Source organism: Ranitomeya variabilis, chromosome 1, assembly GCF_051348905.1.
Source record: "Ranitomeya variabilis isolate aRanVar5 chromosome 1, aRanVar5.hap1, whole genome shotgun sequence".
NCBI classification, from domain to species: Eukaryota; Metazoa; Chordata; class Amphibia; order Anura; family Dendrobatidae; genus Ranitomeya; species Ranitomeya variabilis.
The window spans coordinates 613035218-613057339 of record NC_135232.1 but is presented as its reverse complement, the minus strand read 5'-3'; the positions used below and the strand labels follow the sequence as shown (position 1 = coordinate 613057339).

The following is a 22122-nucleotide window of genomic DNA, read 5'->3' as shown; positions in this document are numbered from 1 at the left end:
GGTCTAAGCAAGGGCAACCAATTACAGGGGCATATCCCCCATCCCATCCAATGCCACATAACAGCCATTTTAAAACAAATTTCTGAACGTGTTAAAAAGATGTCCACTCTCACAAATACATTTTCTTTTCTTGGTTAAAAAAAAAATTAAAAAATGCTTAAACCCTTAGTGACAGCCAATTTTGACCTGCCTGACCAGGCCATTTTTTTTTATTTTTTAATTTGACCAATGTTACTGAGGTAACTCAAACGTTTCAGCAGATCCCACTGATTCAGAGACTTTTTTTGTGACATTGTACATCATGATAGCAGTAAAATTTGTTCGTTATGACTTGCGTTTATTTGTGAAAATATTGGAAATTTGGCGACAATTTAGTTTTAAAAACTTAACTCGGATTTAAGGGCATAAGAATTAGGTCACTCTAAATAATATTTCCTACTTTACATTGCATATTTTTTTTTAACAATTTTTTTGTTTGGAAGTCATAAGGTTACAATAATTTTTAATTTTAATGGGATCACCTCACATTTGAGGTGACTGAGGGATCTATGAGACAAAGTACCCAAAAGTGGCCACATTCTAAAAACTGCACCCCACATCATTTGGGAGAACAGAATTCACTGGATTTTATTTGAAGGGGTGGGAGCCATGTCGCTTTACAGAGTCTTTGTTCTACTAGTAATGTGGGAACCCCCTATAGTTCCAGTGATAAATCAGTGATAAATGATGGACCTGAGTGGGGCTGGTTTTGTGTGGGATAAATAAGGGTTTATTGTTAAAATTTTGTGGTACATTATATTTTTGATTGCTTCCAGAATAAAGCTGGATCATATTCTTGTATTCTTCTCTAAACACTTACATTGGGGTTTCCGTATAAAATCGCACAAAAAATGCGATTCCGATGAAACCACCCACCTTGAGGCAGATGGAGACACTTCGTACTCCATTTGAGGTTTGCTCTGGTTGTCTCCATCTTTTTTTAAGCGTGCACAGATCTGTGGTCACCCACACTTGTGCGCTAAAAAGACACCCAAAATAATGGGACACCGCCGGCACACAGACCAGTCCAAAGGGACTCCATCTACCTCATAAATGAGTGGTTCCGTCCAGGATTTTGGAGAATTTACACTGAAACCCCGATGTAAACGCTCAGTGGAGAGCGCAGGATAAATGTGATCAGCTTTATTCTGAGTTTTGGGAGGTAGAATGAACAAATAGCAGTACAACAGTAGTTCTTATTTTTGTGTGGTTCACCATGCGGTAAAAGTGATGAGGTGGATTTATTCTTCGGGTCGGTGTGATTACAGCAATACCAGATTTATATCAGATTTTTTTAGGTTTTGCCTCTAGCACACAGTAAATTCTTTTTTTATAAAAAGTCTTTTTTGTCGCCATATTCTGAGAGCTGTAACCTATTTTTTGGCTAACAGAGCTGGATGAGGGTTTATTTTTTCACGCAACGAGTTGCAGATTTTTTTGGTACCATTTTGGGGCATAGTTTTTGCTAGCTTTTTATTCAGATTTTTCAAAATCACAGAATGAACAAAACAGCACTTCACTTGTTTTTATATTTTGAGCCGTTCACTGTGCGGTAAAAGTGATGACAGATTTGTCCGTTGGGTCGGTACGATTACAGCGATACCAGATATTTTGTTTGAGCGTTGATTTTTTTTTACAATCAAAAAAAACGTTTTACAAAAATGACATTTTTTTACATCATACTCTGAGAGCTGTAACTTTTTTTTATTTTTTTGCCGATTGAGCCATATTAGGGCTTATTTTTTATGGGATGATTTGGTGCTCATTTGTACTTTTTTTTTTACATACAAAGTTTTTAAATCGCTTTTTATTCACTGAGTCACTATCATGAAACGCAACATTTATGGCATTTTTTAACCCCTTTCTGCCATTGGACGTACTATTCCGTCCATGTGGGGTGGGCCCTAATTCCCAAGGACGGAATAGTATGTCCAGCGCGATCGGCCGCGCTCACGGGGAGAGCGCGGCCGGGAGTCAGCTGCCTATCGCAGCTGACATCCGGCACTATGTGCCAGGAGCTGTCACGGACCGCCCCCGACACACAGCGATCAAACATGATCGCGGTGTGCCGGCGATACAGGGAAGCATCGCACAGGGAGGGGGCTCCCTGCGTGCTTCCCTGAGACCCCCGGAGCAACGCGATGTGATCGCGTTGCTGCGAGGGTCTCTTACCTCCTATCCCTGCAGGCCCCGGATCCAAAATGGCCGCGGGGCAGCATCCGGGTCCTGCAGGGATTACTTCCGGGTGCAGACTAGGCTCTGGTAAGCCTGCAGCACTGGAAGTCAGATCGGTGATCTGACAGAGTGCTGTGCAAACTGTCAGATCAGCGATCTGTGAAGTCCCCCCCTGAGACAAAGTAAAAAAAAAAATTCCATATGTGTAAAAAAAAAAAAAAGAAAAAAAAAAAAAATTCCCATAAATACATTTCTTTATCTAAATAAAAAAAAAAATCAAATAAAAGTACACATATTTAGTATTGCCGCGTCCGTAACGACCCCACCTATAAAACTATATCACTAGTTAACCCCTTCAGTGAACACGTAAAAAACAAACAAAAAAACACGAGGCAAAAAACAACGCTTTATTCTCATACCGCCAAACAAAAAGTGGAATAACACGTGATCAAAAAGACAGATACAAATAGCCATGGTACCGCTGAAAACGTCATCTTGTCCTGCAAAAAACGAGCCGCCATACAGCATCATCAGCGAAAAAATAAAAGTTATAGTCCTCAGAATAAAGCGATGACAAAATAATTATTTTTTCTATAAAAGTTTGTATCGTATAAAAGCGCCAAAACATAAAAAAAATTATATAAATGAGGTATCGCTGTAATCGTACTGACCCGAAGAATAAAACTGCTTTATCAATTTTACCAAACGCGAAACGGTATAAACGCCTCCCCCAAAAGAAATTCATGAATAGCTGGTTTTTGGTCATTCTGCCTCACAAAAATCAGAATAAAAAGCGATAAAAAAAATCTCCCGTGCCCGAACATGTTACCAATAAAAACGTCAACTCGTCCCGCAAAAAACAAGACCTCACATGACTCTGTGGACTCAAATATGGAAAAATTATAGCTCTCAAAATGTGGTAACGCAAAAAATATTTTTTGCAATAAAAAGCGTCTTTCAGTGTGTGACGGCTGCCAATCATAAAAATCCGCTAAAAAACCCGCTATAAAAGTAAATCAAACCCCCCTTCATCACCCGCTTAGTTAGGGAAAAATTTAAAAAAAATTAAAAAAATGTATTTATTTCTATTTTCCCATTAGGGCTAGGGTTAAGGCTACAGTTAGGGTTGGGGCTAAAGTTAGGATTACATTTACGGTTGGGAATAGGGTTGGGATTAGGGGTGTGGTTAGGGTTACCATTGGGATTAGGGTTAGGGGTGTGTTTGGATTAGGGTTTCACTTATAATTGGGGGGTTTCCACTGTTTAGGCACATCAGGGGCTCTCCAAACGCGACATGGCGTCCGATCTCAATTCCAGCCAATTCTGCGTTGAAAAAGTAAAACAGTGCTCCTTCCCTTCCGAGCTCTCCCGTGCGCCCAAACAGGGGTTTACCCCAACATATGGGGTATCAGCGTACTCAGGACACATTGGACAACTTTTGGGTCCAATTTCTCCTCTTACCCTTGGGAAAATACAAAACTGGGGGCTAAAAAATTATTTTTGTGGAAAAAAAAATATATTTTTATTTGCACGGCTCTGCGTTATAAACTGTAGTGAAACACTTGGGGGTTCAAAGCTCTCACAACACATCTAGATGAGTTCCTTAGGGGGTCTACTTTCCAAAATGGTGTCACTTGTGGGGGGGGGGGGGTGTTTCTACTGTTTAGGTACATTAGGGGCTCTGCAAACGCAATGTGACGCCTGCAGACCAATCCATCTAAGTCAGCATTCCAAATGATGCTCCTTCCCTTCCGAGCTCTGCCATGCGCTCAAACGGTGGTTCCCCCCCCCACATATCAGGTATCAGCGTACTCAGGACAAATTGGACGACAATATTTAGGGTCCAATTTCTCCTGTTACCCTTGGAAAAATACAAAACTGGGGGCTAAAAAATAATTTTTGGGGAAAAAAAAATATTTTTTATTTGCACGGCTCTGCGTTATAAACTGTAGTGAAACACTTAGCGGTTCAAAGCTCTTAACACATCTAGATGAGTTCCTTAGGGGGTCTACTTTCCAAAATGGTGTCACTTGTGTTTTTTTTTACTGTTTAGGTACATTAGGGGCTCTGCAAACGCAATGTGACGCCTGCAGACCATTCCATCTAAGTCTGCATTCCAAATGGTGCTCCATCCCTTCCGAGCCCTCCCATGCGCCCAAACGGTGGTTCCCCCCCACATATGGGGTATCAGCGTACTCAGGAGAAATTGGACCCCAAAATTTGTTGTCCAATTTGTCCAGTTACCCTCGGGAAAATACAAAACTGGGGGCTAAAAAATAATTTTTGTGGGAAAAAATTTTTGTTTCATTTTTACGGCTCTGCATTATAAACTTCTGTGAAGCACTTGGTGGGTCAAAGTGCTCACCACACATCTAGATAAGTTCCTTAGGGGGTCTACTTTCCAAAATGGTGTCACTTGTGGGGGGTTTCAATGTTTACGCACATCAGTGGCTCTCCAAACGCAACATGGCGTCCAATCTCAATTCCAGTCAATTTTGCATTGAAAAGTCAAATGGCGCTCCTTCGCTTCCGAGCACTGTCATGCGCCCAAACAGTGGTTTACCACCACATATGGGGTATCAGCGTACTCAGGATAAATTGTACAACATCTTTTGGGGTCCATTTTCTCCTGTTACCCTTGGTAAAATAAAACAAATTGGAGCTGAAGTAAGTTTTGTGTGAAAATAAGTTAAATGTTCATTTTTATTTAAACATTCCAAAAATTCCTGTGAAACACCTGAAGGGTTAATAAACTTCTTGAATGTGGTTTTGAGCACCTTGAGGGGTACAGTTTTTAGAATTGTGTCACACTTGGTTATTTTCTATTATTTTCTATCATATAGACCGCTCATAACTACTTCAAATGAGATGTGGTCCCTAAAAAAAAATATGGTGTTGTAAAAATGAGAAATTGCTGGTCAACTTTTAACCCTTATAACTCCCTAACAAAAAAAAAATGTTGGTTCCAAAATTGTGCTGATGTAAAGTAGACATGTGGGAAATGTTACTTAGTAAGTATTTTGTGTGACATATCACTGTGATTTAATTGCATAAAAATTCAAAGTTGGAAAATTGCGAAATTTTCAAAATTTTCGCCAAATTTCATTTTTTTCACAAATAAACGCAGGTAATATCAAATAAATTTTACCACTATCATGAAGTACAATATGTCATCAGAAAACAATGTCAGAATCACCAGGATCCGTTGAAGCGTTCCAGAGTTATAACCTCATAAAGGGACAGTGGTCAGAATTGTAAAAATTGGCCTGGTCATTAACGTGCAAACCACCCTTGGGGGTGAAGGGGTTAAGCTTATGGCTGGATCTCACAGGCCACCGTACCCTGGGTCATCACATGACCTCAGGGTACTATGGTAACCATTAGGAGCCCTTATTCTTTAGCACGGTTAAAAAGCAGTGCTGTGGAATAAGGCCCCTTAAAGACTGCCATTAAAAGGCATTTGGGCAGTCATTAAAGGGCCACATAGTGAATCATACTCCCTGTTCTACACTTTGTGTCTGTCCCCAATGTCTGTCCATTGCATAGATGTGATCAGATACACAGGTGCTTCTCCCTAAATTAGAATATCATCAAAAAGTAAATTTCAGTTCAATACAAAAGAGAGCAGCCTTCAGCTCGTCTGCACTGTTGGGTCTGGTGTCATCTTCCGTAGATTCTTTATGGGGTTAAGGTCAGACGAGTTTGCTGGCCAATCTAGCACAGAGATACTGTTGTTTTTAAACCAGGTATTGGTAATTTTGTCAGTGTGGACAGGTGCCAATGTTTTCATTGGCTTTAAGCCATAATCAGCAACATTAACAGAAATAAACACTTGAAATAGATCACTCTGTTTGTAATGACAATATATCAGTATCACTTTTTGTATTGAAGAACTGAAATTAATTAACTTTTTGATGATATTCTAATAGTGAGAAGCACTTGTATGTGCCCCTTCATAGCATATTCCATAATGGCAGTTTCCCCTTAGGATAATGCCCCTGGCACATTAAAAATGTTACCTTGGCTCCAAATTCCCATATCGCAACTAGGAGGTTTGCATTGCAGAATAGATCTGAACTACCACAGATCTACATGTAATTCTATTGCAAAAAACGTTTTTTTAATATTAGGGTTTCAAATAATATAACAAAATAAACAAAAGGGCTGCAATATCCAGTGTCCAGGGTTAAAATGTCTCAGTTTTAGGCACAACGTTTTGCACGACCTCGCAGACACACACAGTAGTGCATTTCTCCAATATGTCAGTTTCTCATGGATCTTGATCACAGATCTGTGATGATGCGACACTTCCAAAATTCAAGTTTTTTTTTTTTTTGCTTATCGCCTCTGCCCCTCAAGCGAGGACAAGTGACCCTTGTAATGTCTGTCACGCAGGAGTGCTAGGTAAACATTTCCTCAGTCAGAAAAAGACAAAACAAAAAACCAAACACTATCCAGAAAGAAGACTACTTCAATATGAAGCAGACAGACGCCACCTTGTCAGTGGTGGCATAATGAGCGAGCGTTTTGGAGACTAAGTTCTCTGGCGATTTAGTGGTTTTATGAGTTCATTCTTGCAGCAGAATTATTCTGAAAAGGTCCTCAGAAGTCTACCGTCTCAAGAAGTCCCAAAACATATGCCGGATATTCGTTGACCCTCATTATCAACGGAGCTGTGATAAGTAGCCATTCAAGTCCTAGGACAAAACAGAGAATTAGAAAATTCTATTCACATAGATGACTACAGCCAGTCACCTACGGGGCCACTCTTCTGGGTCTGATATTTCATACTACTTACATTGCCTCCTCAGGTGGTTTCCATTATCCTATATGACAATATTAGTTATAGTCTCCCATTGCTGCTCCAGTGATGCCTCTGGTCTTTATTGACCGGCTGCAGCAATGAGGCCATGACTACAGTATATCACACTTTGACTGCTGCAGCCAATCCCTGGGCTTTCCAGTCTCATGTCACCTTTATCATCTTGACCACTAATCCCAGCAATCATCTGCAGTGGTGACTTGGTGCTGAAGTTATGAGGTCACCTCTGCAGCCTGTCAACAAAGATAGGGTAGCGACAGAGGCAGTGCTGGGCGAGTAGAGCTCATTGTTACAATTTCACTTCCCCAACCCCTTTAAACTCATCCGCCCTGATCCCAAGAATGGAGCTTGCAGAGCATCACCTGAAGGGACCAGCGGTCAAACAGGGGCACCACCACTCCATTCATTTGCTATGGGACTGCCAGCTGAGAACTGGGCTCAGCCATCTCGGAGAATGAATACAGTGTGGGTGGGCATGCTTGAGACAGCTGATCCGGTATTAGCGGGGGTCTCAGTTAGGACTTATGGATAGGTGATAAGGTTGAAACTTAATATATGCCCTACATGACATGGTTTGAGCAGAAAAACTGAAGTCTTTAAAGGGAAGGTGCCACCAGTTTTCTTGTAGTTTGTTTTTTTTGCGAAATTAAGCTCAATATAGCACTTGAAATGTATTAATGTAATGTTTGCACTGTTTGCAAACATTTATATATTTTCTTACAAATATATAAATTTACCACTAGGGGGAGCATTTTCCGTTTTAGACCTCAAGCAGCTATAGTAAGACTTACCAGCTTTACTGTTAGCAGCAAAATTGGGGCAGTAACTGCCGACATCACCATTTTCCTCCTTGGGGCAAAATGAAGAGTAGCATCACAGGGCAGCGCCATTTTGTGGGTGACTGCCCTGTGATCTGCTACCACCAACAGTTACTGTCTCTCTCACCCAGACTACATGATTCTCTCACCCCCCTCCACAATGCCTGGCCATTTACTGCAGACCCGCTGCTCCATCTTATCTTACTGAGGGATGAATCACAACTCCTGCCCAACAGCTGACAGCTCCTGTTCCCATAATGCTAATGGTACACTGTTCCTCCTTGATGTCTCTGCTATTCTGCCCGTACTTTTCTCCTGAATTTTGTTCCTATCAGCCGTCAATCTAGGGTCTGTTCTGCTGGAAGCAGTACTGCTTATGTTAGCAGATCCGAGGGCTCCATGAATATGGCAGCAGAACACTTCCACTACTGTGAATTATGCAGCCCACAGAGGCATGCCCAGTTCATAGCAGTGACAGTTCTATTAGGATAGGGTCAGTATCCATCTTATCTCCTATGACCATGAGGTGCTGTATTATGACACTGATAGTGTCATACTGCTACTGTGAAAACAAGATGTCAGCCTCCAGTGCCTTCTTTAAACTCCTATAACACAAAATATGTTTCAAATGCAATCAAAACTTGGTTATAACAGCAGGTTATGCTACATTACATTGATTTATTAATGATTTACAAACGCAGTGCCTTCCCTTTAAGCTGCGAGTGCATGTCTATGTTACTCTAACATAATAAGAGCCACGGTCCTGGCTCCCATGAGGAAAGATGGAGGCACTAACAGTCTGCCAAGTGTGTGCACGATAATGACAGGAAACCTTTACCTTGGCGATGTTGCCAGTATAGCCTGGTACCGACGCAAGGTGACTTTCTTGCTGCCACATTCCACTTAGTTGCTGTTTTAGTATTAGGACATTTCTGAAAACAGAGTAGTAGCGAGTCAGTGGAGGGTGGTCAGTCATGTGTCGCCATTTATACACGGCCATAACATATGTGGGATCAGTACACGGATCCTATATACTCATGCACTTATGCGGAATGTAGTGAGGTGTTCATTCATTAGTGTCCTGCACTGCGGACCTCCCAGAGTAGGACCACAACTTACACATCCGATGTATCTTCTGAACTCATGGACAGCTGTGTCCACCATTTCTTCACAACCGCCTGCAGCCAGTTCAGGCCGACGATGACATATCTGCAAATTACAAGAGACCCTAAATTACACCAACATTAAAGTGACTGGTAATAACCCTTCCCGGCTGAGTCTTCCCTGGCACTTCGACAGTACACTAACACAAATTGGCTTACTAATTAAGTAGTCTGAAGAAGCGAACCATAGTATAAAAAAATACAGGTTTTTATTGAACATCTTTATAAAATACATATGACAAAAAATATGAACACACACAAATGTCCAATAGGAGGGGCTCTCACAATGGTATCATGGCTAAACAATTCCAAGATGGTAAATATACAGCTCTAGAACGCCAGTTAAGTAATTTCCAATATATACTGGATGTTAATCCATTCTAAAGATGGGTGGTATAATAACAAAACTGTAATTACATTTAATGCACTCCCAGTATGTGAAAAGTACCCATACACATATCTTATGGGAGATGCAGTGGAGGTGACATAATCTGAACTAGAAGGTTATACACAATGGTAATACAAAGTCTTAGTATTTTTACTATTATTACTATTGTGTATAACCTTTTAGTTCAGATTATATGTCACCTCCACTGCATGCATGCATATCTCTATATCTATCTATCTATCTATATCTATCTATATCTCTATATATATATATATGAGGCATCGTGATTACTCGCTAATCCCGCCCCCTGCACAGTAGCTCCACCCCCACCACATATAATCCCGCCCCCCACCCCATTACCACACGTAATCCCGCCCCACCCCATCACCACACATAATCCCGCCCCCCACCCCATCACCACACATAAACCCGCCCCCCACCCCATCACCACACATAAACCCGCCCCCCACCCCATCACCACACATAAACCCGCCCCCCACCCCATCACCACACATAATCCTGCCCCCAACACATCACCACACATAATCCCGCCCCCCACCCCATCACCACACATAATCCCGCCCCCCACCCCATCACCACACATATTCCCGCCCCCCACCACATTACCACACAATACCACCCCCCCACACATAATCCCGCCCCCCCACCACATTACTACACAATCCCGCCCCCACCATGTTACCACACATAATCCCGCCCCCCCACCCCATCACCACACATAAACCCGCCCCCCACCCCATCACCACACATAATCCCGCCCCCAACACATCACCACACATAATCCCGCCCCCCACCCCATAACCACACAATACCACCCCCCCACACATAATCCCGCCCCCCCACCACATCACCACACAATACCACCCCCCCACACATAATCCCGCCCCCCACCACATCACCACACATAATCCCGCCCCCCACCACATCACCACACATAATCCCGCCCCCCACCACATCACCACACATAATCCCGCCCCCCACCACATCACCACACATAATCCCGCCCCCCACCACATCACCACACATAATCCCGCCCCCCACATCACCACACATAATCCCGCCCCCCAACACACCACCACACTATTGTTATTAACTTCATTTTAAGTTAATTTACCACCTGCGTAAGAGCTATTGAATGTTGTCATTATTTACTTTAGTTTAATTACCAGCAGCGTTAATTATATAGCAATGAGCGTGCCGAGCATTAGCTGGCTGGAAACATCTAGTCTCCCATAAGATATAAGTGTATGGGTACTTTTCACATACTGGGAGTGCATTAAATTTAATTACAGTTTTGGTATTATGCCACCCATCTTTACAATGGATTAACATCCACTATATATTGGAAATTACTTAACTGGCGTTCTAGAGCTGTACAGGTCCTTCTCAAAAAATTAGCATATAGTGTAAAATTTCATTATTTACCATAATGTAATGATTACAATTAAACTTTCATATATTATAGATTCATTATCCACCAACTGAAATTTGTCAGGTCTTTTATTGTTTTAATACTGATGATTTTGGCATACAACTCCTGATAACCCAAAAAACCTGTCTCAATAAATTAGCATATCAAGAAAAGGTTCTCTAAACGACCTATTACCCTAATCTTCTGAATCAACTAATTAACTCTAAACACATGCTAAAGATACCTGAGGCTTTTAAAAACTCCCTGCCTGGTTCATTACTCAAAACCCCCATCATGGGTAAGACTAGCGACCTGACAGATGTCAAGAAGGCCATCATTGACACCCTCAAGCAAGAGGGTAAGACCCAGAAAGAAATTTCTCAACAAAAAGGCTGTTCCCAGAGTGCTGTATCAAGGCACCTCAATGGTAAGTCTGTTGGAAGGAAACAATGTTGCAGAAAACACTGTACAACGAGAAGAGAAGGACCGATTCCAGACCTTGGGGAACCTGAGGAAGCAGTGGACTGAGTCTGGTGTGGAAACATCCAGAGCCACCGTGCACAGGCGTGTGCAGGAAATGGGCTACAGGTGCCGCATTCCCCAGGTAAAGCCACTTTTGAACCATAAACAGCGGCAGAAGCGCCTGACCTGGGCTACAGAGAAGCAGCACTGGACTGTTGCTAAGTGGTCCCAAGTACTTTTTTCTGATGAAAGCAAATTTTGCATGTCATTTGGAAATCAAGGTGCCAGAGTCTGGAGGAAGACTGGGGAGAAGGAAATGGCAAAATGCCTGAAGTCCAGTGTCAAGTACCCACAGTCAGTGATGGTGTGGGGTGCCATGTCAGCTGCTGGTGTTGGTCCACTGTGTTTCATCAAGGGCAGGGTCAATGCAGCTAGCTATCAGGAGATTTTGGAGCACTTCATGCTTCCATCGGCTGAAATGCTTTATGGAGATGAAGATTTCATTTTTCAGCACGACCTGGCACCTGCTCACAGTGCCAAAACCACTGGTAAATGGTTTACTGACCATGGTATTACTGTGCTCAATTGGCCAGCCAACTCTCCTGACCTGAACCCCATAGAGAATCTGTGGGATATTGTGAAGAGAAAGTTGAGAGACGCAAGACCCAACACTCTGGATGAGCTTTAGGCCGCTATTGAAGCATCCTGGGCCTCCATAACATCTCAGCAGTGTCACAGGCTGATTGCCTCCATGCCACGCCGCATTGAAGCAGTCATTTCTGCCAAAGGATTCCCGACCAAGTATTGAGTGCATAACTGAACATTATTATTTGATGGTTTTTTTGTTTGTTATTAAAAAACACTTTTATTTGATTGGACGGGTGAAAAGCCGGATTACTCACCGGTAATGCTCTTTTAGTGAGTCCACGACAGCACCCCACTGGAGAGAGGGATCCGCCCCGCAGGAACAGGAAACCTATTGAGAAATAAAATGGGGCGGTCCGCCTCTCCTCCTCAGTTTCGATTTCAGAGTACCCGGAGGACCGCCAGTGTTAGGCAAATATCATTTATTTCGTTCTTTAAACTTATTTGCTTATGATTAAAAGGATTTTACTCCAATAATATGCATTATGTTAATATAGGGAGGGATGTAAGAGGGTGCTGTCGTGGACTCACTAAAAGAGCATTACCGGTGAGTAATCCGGCTTTTTACTCTTCGCCACGACAGCACCCCACTGGAGATCTTTCAGAGACCATCACCTAGGGAGGGGACCACCGTGCTGAGGACAGTCCTGCCAAAGTCTAGGTCAGAAGTTGACGATAGGTCTAGCCTATAGTGGTTATAAAATGTAGAAGGATTTGACCACGTTGCCGCCTTACATATAGTTTCAATCGGGACGTCTCCCCTCTCTGCCCAGGAGGATGCCATCGCTCTGGTGGAGTGTGCCGTTATGCCTTCCGGAGGGATTTCTTTCCTCGCGGAGTAAGCCAGTCTGATAGCCTCTCTGATCCACCGGGATAAGGTGCTTTTTGTTACTCCATGACCCTTCTTGACTCCCTGGAAGGAAATAAACAGAGCCCTACTCTGTCGCCAGCTGCTGGTCTTTTCAATGTATTTTAACACTACTCTTTTAACGTCTAGAGTGTGATATTTTTGTTCTTCAGGAGTGGAGGGATTACTGAAGAAAGTGGGCAAGATTATTTCTTGTGACCTGTGGAATTTTTTCGCTACTTTGGGTAGGTAGGAAGGGTCTGGTTTAAGAATTAACTTATCCTGAAAAGTTAACAAAAAAGGTGGATCTATAGAGAGTGCTTGGATGTCACTGATTCTCCTAGCTGAAGTCAGTGCTACCAAGAGGGCCGTTTTTAGTGATAAACATTTGATTGGTATTGAGTCTATTGGCTCGAATGGAGAGTCTGTTAGGGCTTGTAAGACTAAATTTAAATCCCAGGGTGGAATTCTAGGTATGTTAACTGGATTCATTCTTTCGCAGGCCGTAATAAATCTGGATACCCATCTATCCCCCGCAATGTTATGGCCATAGAGGGCTCCTAGTGCTGAAACATGAACCTTTAAGGTGTTTACAGTTAGACCTAGTTCTCTCCCTTTTTGAAGAAACTCCAGGATAGAATGTATCGGAATCTCTGATGTGTTGGTAGATGTATGGAATTGAAAAAATTTTCTCCATACTCTTGTATAAATTTTTGTGGTGGAGGGTTTTCTACTATGGAGAAGCGTATCAATTAAACCCCCCGAGAATCCTCTCAATCTTAGCATCTGCCTCTCAAGTTCCAGGCCGTCAGGTGGAGATTGTCCACCTGAGGGTGGAAAAACGGACCCTGGAAGAGAAGGTTGGGCGTTGAGGGGAGGACCCAAGGATCTGAGACCGACATAGTCTGTAGCCATGAGAACCATGGTCTCTTGGGCCAGAATGGAGCTATCAGTACAACTCTCGCCCCTTCTTCTCTGATTTTGCGTATAACTTGAGGTAGCAATATGATCGGAGGAAACGCGTACGCCAGACTGAACTGCCAAGGGGCTTGGAGAGCGTCCAGAATGTCCGGGTGATCCGCTGGATATAGAGAAGCAAATCTCCGGACTTTTCTGTTTTTTCTTGTGGCGAAAAGATCTATCTGAGGACGGCCCCAAAGAGATATTATGTCCAAAAATATTTGCTGGTTTAGACACCACTCTCCTTGTCTCAGGGTGTGTCGGCTTAAAAAGTCCGCCTGCTGATTGCTTGCTCCTCTTATGTGCAATGCAGTAAGGGATGTTAGATGACTTTCTGCTAGGTTTAAAATTTCTGTAGCAGAAGACATCAGAGTTTCTGATCTCGTACCTCCTTGCCGGTTTAGGTACGCCACCGTGGTGGTGTTGTCGGACAGGACTCTGACGTCTTTCCCCCGAAGCTGTGGGAGGAAATGATATAAGGCGTATTTTACAGCATTTAGCTCTTTGAAGTTTGAGGAGCTGCAGCTTTCCTCTATGTTCCATAATCCCTGGCAGTAATCATTTCCCATATGAGCGCCCCAACCATAAGGACTGGCGTCAGTGGTTATGATGTGAGATGGTGTTATTACCCATGGAACCCCACTCATCAAATGGTTTGAGTCTAGCCACCACTCTAAGGAAGTTAAAACCTCTTGAGATAAGGTTATTTTTGTATTTAGGTGACCCAATAACCGTCTATCCTCTTGTAAAACTTGATGTTGCAGTGTTCTAGTATGGTGTTGAGCCCATCTTACTGCAGGTATACAAGAGATAAGAGACCCTAATAATGACATGGCCTGTCTTAGGGATGTACGTGGTTTGTTTATTGCAGCTAGGACTTTGTGTCTGATCAGTTGAATTTTTACCTGTGGTAGAAGACACTTTTGAGATATAGAGTCTAAATGGAACCCCAAGAACGCTTGACGGGAAAGTGGAGTGAGTCTGGATTTTTCGGTATTGATTATCCAGCCCAGGTCCTGTAGGGAGGAAATTGCATGAGCTAAACGATCAGAACATTGAGTAACTGAATTTCCTATTACCAAAAAGTCATCCAGATAGGGCACAATCAAGGTTTCCTTCTGGCGAAGATAGGACATCACCTCTAGCATTATCTTGGTGAAGATCCTCGGCGCTGTTGAGAGGCCGAAGGGCAGAGCCGCATACTGGAAGTGACGAACCTCGTTGTTGATTTTTACCGCCACTCTGAGGAATTTTTGGTATCTATCATGAATAGGGAGATGATAGTAAGCATCCTTTAGATCAATGCCCGCCATCATACAATTTGGGAAGAGGAGCTTTATGGTGGATCTAATGGACTCCATTTTAAAGGTATAATTTTCGATAAATAAGTTGAGTTTTTTAAGGTTAATGATTGTCCTGAAAGAACCGTCGGGCTTAGAAATTAAGAATAGGGGAGAGTAGAACCCCCTACCCTCCTGTCCCACCGGAACTTGGACTAGGACCCGTTTTGATAATAGGGTTTGAATTTCAAGCTCTAACGCCTGTTGCTGTATAGGCGAGCTGAAAGATGTTATAATATAAGACTCGTGGGGGACACGAGAGAATTTTAGTTTAATTCCATCTCGGATGATATTTAACACCCACGAGCTAGATGTTATCTTTTCCCATTGAGTAGTGAAAAACTTCAGTCTACCCCCAACTGGTATATCCTCAGTATTTGTTATCTTTTGAGGGGTTGGGTCTTCTGAACATGGTACCTCTCTGCTTTTCATCTTTAGCGGTCCATGTTGTAGACCTATCCGTTTGCTTTCTTTTGCCAAACGGTCTCCTTTTGAAGGCTCTCCTATAAAAGGGAATGGAAGAGTCAGGAAAAGCTTTTTTCCTGTCTTTCGCCTTCTTTAGTATGTCATCTAGAGTTTTGCCAAAGAGGAACTCACCCTCACATGGGATGGCGCATATTTTCGATTTTGACTGCGCATCGCCCTTCCAGCTTTTCATCCATAGTGCACGCCTTGCGTTGTTTACCAGACCTGCAGACCTTGCCGCTAACCGAAGGGAGTCCGCGGATGCGTCCGCCATAAAGGCTGCTGCACCCCGTATTAAGGGGATGGCTGCCCGTAATTTCTCTCTTGGGGTTTTATTCTCAATTTGTTGGTCCAATTGATCTATCCATATGAGCATTGATCTGGCTGTGCAAGTGCTTGCTACTGCTGGCTTAAATATTCCTGTAGTTGCCTCCCAGGATCTTTTTAGGGAGGACTCGGCTTTGCGATCCAGAGGATCCGAGAGCAGTCCCGCATCTTCTACAGGCAAAGTTGACTGCTTCGAGGTAGAGGCTACAGCAGCGTCAACTTTAGGGACTTTTGTCCATGTGAGAAGCTCGTCGTCACTAAACGGGTATTTTCGTTTTGACGATGAGGGTAAAAAGCTTCTCTGATCTTGCTTTTCCCACTCCCTTTTTATTAACGCTTTTACTGCCGGTATGACCGGAAAGCATCTCCTTTTTCTCTCTGCCAAACCCGCAAACATTATATCTTGCGTGGTTTGTGCTCCTTTTGTCTCTTCACACCCCATAGTGTCTCGTATTGATTTCACTAAATTGTCCACACTTTCCACCGGGAAGCAAGGACGTCCCTCAATTTCAGACGATGAAGATGATGATGATGATGATGATGATAGGAAGGCGTCTGAACACACAACCTGGTCACTGTCTGAATTTGACGAGGGTGTCGGTATTTTGGGTTTGGATTTATGCGGTTTATCTTGGGATATAGCTCTTAATTCTTCCCTGATAATGGTACGCAAGTCCGTAATGGACATTGCCGCTCCTTGTGTGGTTTCAGTTATACAGCCTTGACAAAGTTTTTTGGGGTATGAGTCGGGTAGGGGCTGGCTACATAGAGCACATTCTTTATGTTTTGTTTTTTCACGTTTTTTACCCTGACCCGTGCGCTGAGAGAAGGAGGGAAGGGAGGAGAGAGAGAGAGGGGAAATAGCATTAGCTTAATAGGTAGAGTCACTCACACTCACCCAGTGAAGCTGATAATACCGGATCAGAAGCCCGAGATCCTGTCCTGGATCTGACCACCGAACCGCTCTTATGACCGGTGTCTGAAGATCCTTTGCTGGGACGATCTTTGGCAGGGGGTACTTGGTCTCCTGTTTCAGGGTCCATGGCACCTGGGGATGACATCTTACATCGCCAGATAGTGGCGCTCATTTGATTTAAATATGGCGCCTAAGCGTCCTCCATATTGCGCATGCGCAAGGACCGCACCTTCCCCCCGCCGCCGGCCGCAGCTTGGATAGTCCGGAAGTTCAAACTATACTTCCGGGTAAATCCTTGGTGGTGGTCGGCGCGTGCGCAGTCCGGGCCCCGGACTCACTTCCGGAACGCTGTCCTCACCTGATCAGCGAGGATTCCGGCGCCTGCTATTGCCACCTGCTTCGGAAATGATGCCCGGCGGCCCTACCCGGACCAGGTCATCATCCGGGCTTCTGTCAGGCGAGGAGGGAGCCGTCAAACGGATCTCCCCCGACGCTGCCTCTGGACTGCAGCCCCTGCCGTTCTTAAAAGACACCGCACAGGCGGCTTGCATGCCCAGGTATTTTATCTTCATAGAAATCCTGTCGTTCCTGCAGGAACAGGAAACCTAAACTGAGGAGGAGAGGCGGACCGCCCCATTTTATTTCTCAATAGGTTTCCTGTTCCTGCGGGGCGGATCCCTCTCTCCAGTGGGGTGCTGTCGTGGCGAAGAGTAAAATATGCTAATTTATTGAGACAGGTTTTTTGGGTTATCAGGAGTTGTATGCCAAAATCATCAGTATTAAAACAATAAAAGACCTGACAAATTTCAGTTGGTGGATAATGAATCTATAATATATGAAAGTTTAATTGTAATCATTACATTATGGTAAATAATGAAATTTTACACTATATGCTAATTTTTTGAGAAGGACCTGTATATTTACCATCTTGGAATTGTTTAGCCATGATACCTTTGTGAGAGCCCCTCCTATTGTACATTTGTGTTTTTTCATAATTTTTGTCATATGTATTTTAAAGATGTTTAATAAAAACCTTATGACTACTTAATTAGTAAGTCAATTTGTGTTCTTGTATTTTCTTTTGTAGTGTTGCGGTGATCAAAAAGAAAAATACAATTCTGTTTAGATTCTTTTTTCCCCTCTTTACCAATCGGGTTAATCCCATTGTAGATTCTGACAGTTTGGACTTTTATTTTTGTCATTTTTTATTGGCGGTAACAGGGAAATTATCCCAACATTTTTTTTTAGCCACCTTCGGGAACCTGTGATCATTTGAAACTATTGTATTGCAGTATGTCGTAAAAATCACAGTCTCCTATGAATGCCAGGCACAAGCTGGTCATCACAGGAGCCCCGTTATGACAGCCATGGGGGGAATGGGGTATTCAGTACTGCCCTGGCTGACATTTCAAACCATCAGCACCATGAAATCACATGGCGGTGGGCAATAGTTGAATGCCCTGTGGGCATTAAATGCAGTTGTCCGAGCCCAACAGCTCAGCTTCACCTACTACTGTTAAAGGCAGGTGACGGCTGAATAACAATCTCTGCTGGAAAAGAGGAGGCCTCAGCTTTTGAGCCCACAGCAAAGAAGGGGACCAGACTAATGAAATAGTTGTATGCCATGTCAGAACTGGTAGCTCTGGGTCCTGATTCTGGAATACAGCTAAATACAAAAGCAGTTTTGTAAAAGTTGTAAGTATTGCTGCGGCTTGGCATTTCAATTTGCTACCAATCTCAGCCACTAGATGGCAGCACCACATAAAGCTATTTCCATTAGGATAGCCCACTAATATCCAAATAGTCTCTTCAGAGAGGAAGAGGACTAGAACTCCAGCGCCACCTATAGGAAGTAGTAATCCGAAACGTCAATATCGACTCTCTAATGAGCCTTGTCACGTGACTTAGTATATGCAAATTGACATGCTGATTTTGTTTTTTAATCCTATGTTTCAGGGTACTAGAGTTCTAGTCCTCTTATGCTCTGAAGAAGCAATTTGCATACTTCCCAGAGGAGAATTGTGGCTTAAAAGTCTCCTCACATTGGCATGGCAGGGTTGACATGTCACTCTCCGCAAGGAGAAACATTACCCCTTGGATCCCGATCACATGCCTCACACAGCCAAACCAGATCTCACACTTTGCCCGGATGAGGGGCAGTAGCCTGAAACACGGTGTCTACAAATTCAGATGTTGGTTTTGGCTTTTATCCCAAGTCATGTGACAAGGCTCGTTAGAGTGGATATTGACTTTTAGAATTGCTACTTCCTATAGGTGGCGATAAGAGCTCTAGTCCTCTTCCTCTCTGAAGAGACAATTTGCATAATTCCCCAGAGGAGCATTGCAGCTTAAAAGTCTCCAAATCTTGGCATGTCACCCTCCTGCACCCACAAGCGTTCTGACTGGACAGATCCGCATGCTGCGGTTAGGTTTAATGTTTAGGACCAAGGTCGGGACAAGTCTTTCATTCATTACTGTGGCATGAAATTAGTCGTTAACTACATTTACATCTGCATTGGAGGCTCGGTTAGGAAGCGGTCACAATTTCCAGCAGACCCTACAGGCAGAATAGCCCTGCACATGCCTTCACTGCTGCTTGTGGATAGTCACACGTTTGTAGCATGTGGCCTCGACTTCAATGGGTCGGAAAAGGCGGAAGTGAATTATCTGCTGCTCTCTGCCAGCCATAAAAGGATCCCCACCCAGCGCAAATATTGGTCACAAATAGAGATGACGGAGATTTTGCAGGAAAAAACAGAGTTAAATATAACTTGAACTCCATTTTGCATGGGCCGCATGAAGCGGAGCAGCGACACACGACACCGGCCGAGAATGGAGAACAATGAGTCTTTGTAACCGAGAAGAACAAGAAAAAAGGAAGCAGGAAACTCACTCTTCAAATTTACTCTGAAGCAAAGACTTAACCAGCGGTAACAGATCGACACAGCAGCCGATGGAGACCAAGGCCTTCTCTTCTTGGAGGCTGAAACACAAACGTTAAAGAGAAAGGTTACTTGTACCGGCTGTATACTTAAAGGGGTGGTCTGTACCTCTTTACTTTTTTTTTTTTTAAAGGGTGGGAGAGGGTGAGGTGGGGAGTAACACCAATTCAGCCATTTAAATTTGTTTTACATAAAAGTCATCCTAGAGAACTTGAACCTCTGATCACTTATACAATGTATTGCGGGTATGCTCACGTGTGCATATAAAAAGTAGCTGGGATCCTCATAACAGTTGGAAAGTGTCAGGCGAGTGTCATGCACCTAACATCCGTATGCAATGCATCTTTAACATCAGCTTTTTACATACAGTGATTCTCTGTCATTTCAAGCTAGTTTTTGAACTAAAAACAATCTTTTATACAGATAAAGATAGAAATAGGTCAGTGACATACAATTAGTGCAGTGCACCTCACTGTACATGTATTTAACTAATAATTAAAGAATTAAAAGAAAAAATGGCGTGGGGTCCCCCATAATATTCTTAACCAGTTGAGGGAAAGCAGACAGCTGGGGGCTGATGTTTATAGTCTGGGAAGGAGACAATAAACATGGAGCTTACCAGGCTATTAATATCGGCTCACAGCTGTCTACTTGGCCTTTACCGGTTAACAGGGGTTTACTCCCCCCAGCCCCCACCAAAAAAAATAAAATAAATAAATAACTGACGTAGGGTCCCTCTATTTTTAACAACCAGCAAAGTCTAGGCAGACAGCTGCGGACTGATATTAATAGCCAAGGAAGGGGCCATGGATATTGAGCCCCTCCCAGACAATTGCTAAACCCTGGGCTTGATCTTTGTCAGCTGACAATACAAAGCTGACATCAACCACAATACTAGATCCCCACTTGCCACACCACCAGAGCAAGTAGGAAGAGCTGAGGCAAAGCGCCACAATTGCCGCATCTAATGGATGCGCCATTTCTGGAGAGGCTGATTGATGTTCAGCCTATGAGAGGGGGCCAATATAAATGGCCCCTTACTAGGCTATTAATATTAGCCCTGAGCCGTCTGACTAGCCTTTGCTGGCTATTAAAAATAGGTGGAAGCCATGCAATTTATTTTGGGGAGGGGAAGTCAGCCCTTGTTAATAACCAGTAAAAGGCTAAGTAGACAGCTGTGAACTGATATTAATAGCCTGGGAAGCTCCATGTTTATTGCCGCCTTCTCAGGGTCTCCCTTCCACTTGCGCTATTGACTGGGTTATACACGTTTATGGTATTGTATGGTATGGCTACACATGGGGCTCTGTGTTTATTTGCCTGTAGGCCTTATCTAGCGATACGAGTGAGCCCTCTCGCCTCTGTGTATAACAAAGTAAGGGACATGTTCATATGAGGGATAGTATTTATGGCTGTATTTACGGCAGTATTTTTTGGTGAAAACTGTGCTTATGTTACAGTGTCATAGGGTTGTCCTTCACTTTGTCCACCTTGTATACATATGTATGGGTTTACTTTATTGTATTGTATTATAAAGTGTATGCACAGTGGTGTCCATATAGGCATTTTTCTATTTGGGCATTGCCTTATTTGCTTTAGCGCAGGTGTAGGCCTTATTAGGTGCTATGTTTCTAAGGAACAAGTGTGTTGCCTTTTTAATTGTTTTTAACTGTCTGTTTTCTGTATTGCTTGTTTCATGTGTATTGCAGTGTAATAAAATTGTTTCTACTTTTTGCTAAATCCAGTGTGTGGTGATCCCCATTTGTATGACCTTCGCTTTTTGTCTTCGTAGCTTTTGGTATACATGTTTGTAGGTCAGGGCGATCCCACTGTATAACCCGTGGTGCCCCCTTCATATATATTTTCCACCTTCTCAGGCTATAAACAACAACCACCAGCTGTCCACTTTCGCCCTGCTGGTTATGAATAATATGGGGAACCCAACCCCATTTTTTTTTCTTTTCTTCTATCTATATAACTCTTCTATTGTATTTTCATGGTTCACAATGTGAATTTACTGTACATGACTGATGAAATGTTGGGTTTCCTAAAAGATAGGCGAGTTTAAAAAAAGAGAAAAGAAAAAAAAAAAACAAAAACAACAAAAAAAAAAAAACATCACATGCATGCTCCATGTGCCAATGCAATTTTTTTTCTCGCACCCATTGACTTTCATTGGTGAGACTCAGCCATTTCAAATGGCCATACACAGCATGCTGCAAATTTTTCCTCATCCCTATTCCAGGTGAGGAAAAACTCTCAGATGAGCACTGCCTCACTGACTAGCAATGTAGCGAGTGCAATGCGAGGTTTTCTGACTCCTTACCAGAATAGCTATAGCGCTTACCGAATAGCTGCATTGGAACCTGGAGTGCTCCTAA

At 43.2% G+C, this 22122-nt stretch overlaps 1 protein-coding gene across 2 annotated transcripts in view; it reads right to left on the bottom strand.

Annotated features, from left to right (window-relative positions):
• Window positions 1-6312: 6312 nt before the first annotated feature.
• The window catches only part of KATNBL1 (katanin regulatory subunit B1 like 1), a 36877-nt gene continuing 21067 nt past the window's right edge, over window positions 6313-22122 (bottom strand). For both annotated transcript variants that reach the window (XM_077260624.1, XM_077260625.1), the window contains exons 7-10: window positions 19693-19782; window positions 8974-9063; window positions 8693-8786; window positions 6313-6911 (exon numbers count right to left, since the gene is read on the bottom strand). In XM_077260624.1, coding sequence (XP_077116739.1) covers window positions 6879-6911; window positions 8693-8786; window positions 8974-9063; window positions 19693-19782 — 307 coding nt within the window. In that variant the 3' untranslated portion in view covers window positions 6313-6878. The remainder of the gene's footprint in view (window positions 6912-8692; window positions 8787-8973; window positions 9064-19692; window positions 19783-22122) is intronic.